The 6565-nt window shown below is 42.7% G+C and overlaps 1 protein-coding gene across 1 annotated transcript in view; it reads left to right on the top strand.

The window, feature by feature from the left end:
* Window positions 1–2048: 2048 nt before the first annotated feature.
* Window positions 2049–6565, top strand: part of LOC145712664 (cytochrome c oxidase assembly protein COX14-like) — a 28108-nt gene continuing 23591 nt past the window's right edge. The window contains exon 1 of the mRNA XM_081790574.1: window positions 2049–2076. Within this exon, the coding sequence (XP_081646700.1) occupies window positions 2049–2076 (28 nt within the window). The remainder of the gene's footprint in view (window positions 2077–6565) is intronic.

Raw genomic sequence — 6565 nt, 5'->3', positions numbered from 1 at the left:
TGATGATTTCTACGTTTCGTTGCAGAGACATTAATGTATTTGATGAGAGGGTTTTGCTCCAGACCCCTCTGGAATAGCCACACAATATATACAAGTACCGTTTTAAAATCCCTAAACGTCTGAATTCTAGAACGTAGCTGGCCCTACAGGTTTTAAATTAGAGATCGTCAAACGGTAATGGCTCCCACTGGTTTAACAGCTACTGTGGGCTAGTGTTGTCATTGCTTTTACTACTCCATGGTCCATCAGCTCTACGATTGAGATAAGCACATCTCTGCATCTTTACTGTTGCTTTAACACATACTGGAACGTTGAAGAAGATTCTTCCTGTCACCTCTGATTGCTGAGTAAGATTTTTCTTGTTGCTTCTGATTGCCCCAAAGGTGAGAACATCAGGTGCCAGAACTGAGGACAAGAGGCGATTGCACTTCCTACCTTCAGTTCTGAAGAAAGCCTTCAGATGTGTGCCCTTGGAACTTGCTGAAAGCAAAGCTGGATTTGCTATGCCAGCTAGCACCCCAAACACCCAGCAGCTAATACACGAAAACCAAAATTCTAGGAGATATACTGGGATTATGAGTTCCCTCTTTCCACCGTGCTTTTTCCCCCTGCTTCTTCCTTTCCCACCCTCCACCCGGACCAAGTGAAGGGAACACTAACAGGACCACTGGTAGGTTCATAAATTTGGGGAGTGCCTGGAAGAAGAGAGCCATTTTCTGGCTGAAGTCAGGATCATGCCCCGGAATTGCGTACCTACCCTCTATGCCTGTCTGAGCAGAGGGAAAAAGAATTGGAGAGTGATGACAAGGAGGAGAGAAGGGACATTCGAAGAGCGAAGAGCGGCCTGTCCCTTTGCTAAAGAATGGCTAAAGAATGCTGAAGAATCCCCTCAGAGAGGGCACTATTGTAGGCTTAGCTAGTAAAACACAATGCGTCCATTAAAGTGCATTTGTTGTTGTTTTAATTAGTCAGATTCTCAACAGGTATGGCAAGGACGTGGGAATTTCTCTGGTCAAGTGTGCAATCACAAAGATAGGCAGGCTGGAGCTATCTCACGGGTACCCCACTCAAGAGAAACTGCCTGTGGGGCAAGAGCAGCGTCAAGGGGGTCAGAAGGGTTATATGGCGGAGAGAAGAAGGGGTTGATGGGCTTGAAAATGCATCGGGCTGGTTTATCCCAAATCAGAGAAACAGTGGAGACCCCTCCTATATGGTGCCCCAAAGAACCTCTACACACGCTCCACTGGATGCCTGTTTGACGGAGAGAATCTACAGTCAAGAGGGAGCACAGTACAAATTAAGCAACATGGTATTTGCCCCTTTGCAATGCCTTTCCCTTTGGCACAATACCGGAGAAAAGGAGCCAGGAGTGTCTGTGCATGTGGGTCTCCCTTTTGGGCTTCTCTCCCTTTGATGTCCATGGTTAACCCCCTACCACCTTCCATCCTATTCCAACCTTTCCTCCAACCCTGACAGAGAAATTGTTGTTCCTGACTCTCTGGCTCAAGCATGAACAAAAAGCACGTTGTTTCTGTCAGCCCAGCAAAGCAGGCTGGAATTTTCCAAAGGAAACTGAAGACAAAGAAACACAAGCAAGGAAAACACAAAGTTCATAGTTAGAGTCAAGCTAACAGAGTACATATTTCCAACCCTACGGGAGCCAAACCGTGCCAAGCTCTCAACTGCCCTGTCCCACACCCTCTCTCAGAGTCCTGTCCAGAGAAACTCTGTATCATATCTTCCACAGACCTTCTCTCCACACCTTTATTTCCAATGCCTTCTTGGAGGAGGGTGTGAAAGACCTGTGGCGGAACCATGGGTGATACGTACATAGATTAAGAAATGTCACACTTTCTAAGCTTTTGAGTCGGACAGGCATGACTGGCTTTAGGAGAACGTTTTACCTCTTCCAACCCTATTTTTTCTATCTATATGGCAGGGACTGGGTAGAGTTGCAAAGTGCTCGTGTAAATGCTTGCATGTGGTAAGTACTCAAAAAGTATTTGTCAACAGAGAGAATACAGTGAATGATATTGTAGTAGTGTCGTATGGTGACAGATGATGGCTACATCTCCGGTGAGCATAGCATGTTGTATAGACTTGTGGACCTAAATGAGCCACCTGAAACTGTAACATGGTATGCCAGCTCTAATTCAATTTAAAAAACGTTTGCTGGAATGCCTGGGGGGCTCAGTGGGTTAAACATCTGACTCTGGCTCAGGTCATGGTTTCACAGTTTGTGGGTTCAAGCCCTGTGTTGGGTTGACAGCTCAGAGCCTGGAGCCTGTTTTGGATTCTATGTCTCCTTCACTCTCTCTGCCCTTCCCCTGCTTGTGCCCTCTCTCTCTCAAAAACAAATACATAAACACTTAAAAAATAAAAAATACATGGGGCGCCTGGGTGGCTCAGTCCATTAAGCGGCCGACCTCAGCTCAGGTCATGATCTCGCGGTTCGTGAGTTCGAGCCCCGCGTCAGGCTCTGTGCTGACAGCTCGAGCCTGGAGCCTGCCTCAGATTTGGTCTCCCTCTCTCTCTGCCCCACCACCTCTCACACTCTGTGTCGTCTCTCAAAATAAATAAATGTTAAAAAAAAAAATTGAAAATAAATAAATAATAAAAATAAAAAGTGTTTGTTATTATCATCATTATTCAGTATAGGAAGACAAAGCTGGATGGTTTCAAAACCACCTCGTAATGTCTTCCTTCTTCTCCCTGTGTATTATGTTTCCATCTCCCCATTCTTTTTTACATTCCTCCTACCCTCATGGGTAGGTAAAGTTCATTTTTTCATACCTGGATATATCCAACAGGTTGCCCTATCGATGTGAACAAACCATATTATAGGTTTATGGGAATAAATCATATAAAACTCATCAATCCACACATAGGAGAAGCTTAGCTGCTTCTTCTTCTTCTTCTTCTTCTTCTTCTTCTTTTTTTAAGTTAATTTATTTATTTTTGAGAGAGAGAGCGTGCAAGCAAGGGAGGGGCAGAGAGAGAGTGAAACAGAGAGTCCCAAGCAGGCTCCATGCTGCCAGTGCAGAACTCCATGCGGGGCTCAAGCTCACGAACTGTGCGATCATGACCTGAGCTGAGATCATGACCTGAGCCAAAATCAAGAGCCAGTCACTTAAACTGACTGAGCCACCCAGGTGCCCCAAAGTTTAGCTTGCATCTGGACCAAAGAACCTTCATACCATGGCACATTATTACATCCCAGGACTAGCTGGACATTTCTGTTTCTTCTCTGAAGGACATCTTCATTTCTAAAACCTAGAGGGTGAACCTCAAGGTCGACCACTGGTCATCACATTTTCCCCAACTCCTAAGGCTCCTGTTTGAGCAGATGAACCACAGGCAGAACCACAGGCAAAACCACAGGCCCCATCCAGGCATCAAACAGACCCAGGCTCAAACCTTGGCTCAGTTTTAAATTACTGACATTAAGTGCTTAATCTTTCTAAGCTTCAGTTCACTCTTTGTGGGATTGTGTTTAGAATATCTTTCTCACAGAGCCTTTGAAGATGAAATGAGAAAATGAATGTCAGGCACTTAAGGCCCAATAAATGGTGGCTAACATCATCACTACGTGTTTACCATATTACAATTACATTATATGAACAATTAAGCAGACAATTTATATCCAAAGATTTAAAAAGGACTTTCTTTTATACAATCTCTCATTCACACAGAACTTAGTAAACCAGTGGTTCTCAACACTGAGGTTCATAAGCATCACCTGTTTATCTCTGACCCTTGATAAATGTCCTATTCACTTTAGACAGAAGTAGAAATAATACATTTATGGACCTGGATACTATTGATTTTCTATTTAGGGGCATTCGTTATTGCCAACTCCAATCACATGATTAAACAAAATTTCCCTACATTTATTGTTCTCGGAAGCCTGTCAATTGCAGTAAAGAATTTGACTACTAAAATGTTTACATTTCACACTCATGGTTACTATCGGGACCCGTGTCCCTAGTCTTTGCTTCTGTCCAAAGTCCCTCCTACAAAATACAGCCATTTCTTCTCCATAGTAGGAGGTAAAAAAAATTTTTTATGTGTGTTAAATAAGTAAACCCACAGCTAGAAGATGGCTAAATGGCCCTCATGTTGCCATCTTATCTGAACAATGAGTGGATCATGGATTCCAGACACAGAATACCATTTTTTTTTTTTTTTTTTTTTTGGAAATATACCAGTGAGGGACAGAGCTATGCTGCTGAGTCAGACACACTTGGACTGGAGGTTTGGCTCAACGTGACTCTGGGAAGGTAAGTTTATCTCTTTGAGCCTCTTAAAGACGGAGATAACGAGGGGCACCTGGGTGGCTCAGTCATTCAAGGGTCAGACTTTGGCTCGGGTCATGATCTCACAGTTCATGAGTTCAACCCCCACGTCAGGCTCTGTGCTGACAGCTCAGAGCCTGGAGCCTGCTTCCGATTCTGTGTCTCCTTCTCTCCTGCTCACACTGTCTCTCTCTCAAAACTAAATAAAGATTAAAAAAAAATTTTTTTTTAAGATGGAGATAATGAGAGCACCTACCTCCTAAATTGTTGGGAGGATTAAATGAGTTAATTTAATAAAGTTTATAGCTTTTACTAGATAGTCTCCTGGGTGTGGACCTCATGTCTATCTATGAGGTTGCCCCAGCTTTTCTTATTTTTGTTCACCTCTTTGACCAGGATTAGAAATCTGGCATGTGAAAAATGGACTTTTAGACATTAGATGAAAACTAAAGGAAATGAATAAAGTGTGGACTTTAGTTAACAATATCGGTTCATTTTCTATGACAAATGTACCTTAGTAAATGTTAATAACAGAAAAGTGAGGTATGGGATAAATGGAAACTCTATAATATTACTGTAACTTTCTTATCCATCTAAAAGTATCCTAAAGTAAAAAGTTTATGAGCTATGAAAATATCTATTAATATCAAAACTATAAGAAGTCAAAAGTTATACATACGTTTACAATTTATTCCTATCTGTACATAATATTTCTCTGTGCACAGAATATCAGAATAAAAATGAAAGGAATTTTTTTAAATTTTATTTTTAAAGTTTATTTAATTATCTTGGGAGAGAGAGAGGGAGAATGCAGGAGGGGCAGAGAGAGAGGATCCCAAGCAGTTTCTGTATTGTTAACACCGAGCCGGATGCGGGGCTCAAACTGACAGTGAGATCATGACCTGGGCCAAAACCAAGTCGGACGCTTAACCAACTGAGCCACCCAGGTGCCCCAGAAAGGAATTTTTTAAATGGACTTCAGCCAGGAAGAAGGAACACTTTGGTGAGTTGATAACATTGATTACTTTCTTCAAAAACATGCAGCCTCTTGGGTGGAAGACAAGATATATGCTGTATAGTGGCCGAGGCAGAAATAAAGAGCAGAAATTACAGATGATGCAGTTTCAGCTCAGATAATGATTAAAACTGTCCACACGCACACACAAGTATATGGCCTCTTTCAAAGTAGTTCATAGAGGGGGCAGATGACCACCCATCAGGGGATGTTGCAATCAGTGAGTATCAAGTCGCCCTTGATAAAATGTTGTATATTTTATGACCATCTCCTCATCCTTATGTCTGATTGTTCTACCTTGCCCTTTTCCACCTTTATGCTTTTTCCCCCTTTCTTTATGATTTTGGTACATTAAGTTTTAGATTTGGAAGACCATCTAGTTCTTATCTGGTGTGTGGATTTTTGACTGTCTTCTTGGTCTCTGGTGTTACATGTAACCACATCGCCAAGAATCCCACCTGTTCACCTTAAGCTTTATTCCTTATTCTCTCTTTTATTGGCTTAAGATCCTCATCCCAGGCCTTCCTCCTTTTGGCAACCTATCCGGACACCTCTCTCTGTCTCTGATATCAGAATGCTCACAGACCTGTTCCTGCCCTCCTGCCACACACGAAGCCATGGCTGACCTGCTACCAGGAAAGACCCAGGGACTTGCTAGATAATGAGGAACAGAAAACTTTTATCACTGTTTGGCCCCGAGGCTGACACCCAATCTCAGTAATTACTTTCATGCGACATTTGTAATCAGGCCATGGCCTTTCACGTTCTGTACATTTGCACGAATAGGTCCTAAGATGACACCGAAATGTGACTTGAAAAATGCATCACAATCACAAAACTCTACTGTGCTAACCCGTATATGCTAAACATGCCACACACACTCTCTAAGATTGAACTGATTGAACCCCAGCTCCTTCTGATTCACATCTTCTAAGTGAGACCAGAGATCAACGATGAATTTGGCTCAGGTACTCTATCAATGAGACCACTGGCTCTTTCAACAGCTCGCCTCATTTACAAATTCTCACCAAATTCTGCCCAGACCACACTTACCAGCTGCCACCTAAGTAAGACCCATCTGATGAAAAATGGCAACTTCTAAGTAAGCAACCTTCCTTAACTCCTACCTTTTGAGGTGCCCTAATGGTGGTACTGTGACTTGCTCACTATGTGTAGACCCAGTTTTGGACGATCAGCAGGTTCCCCTAGTGATCTTTGATTAGGGAGTTTAACAATTCTTTTCCTGGTCGTGCCC

The sequence above is a fragment of the Panthera onca genome, chromosome A2 (assembly GCF_046562875.1).
Source record: "Panthera onca isolate mPanOnc1 chromosome A2, mPanOnc1 haplotype 2, whole genome shotgun sequence".
Classification (NCBI taxonomy): Eukaryota; Metazoa; Chordata; class Mammalia; order Carnivora; family Felidae; genus Panthera; species Panthera onca.
The sequence above is the reverse complement of the archived record's forward strand: the minus strand, read 5'-3'. Positions and strand labels throughout refer to the sequence as shown.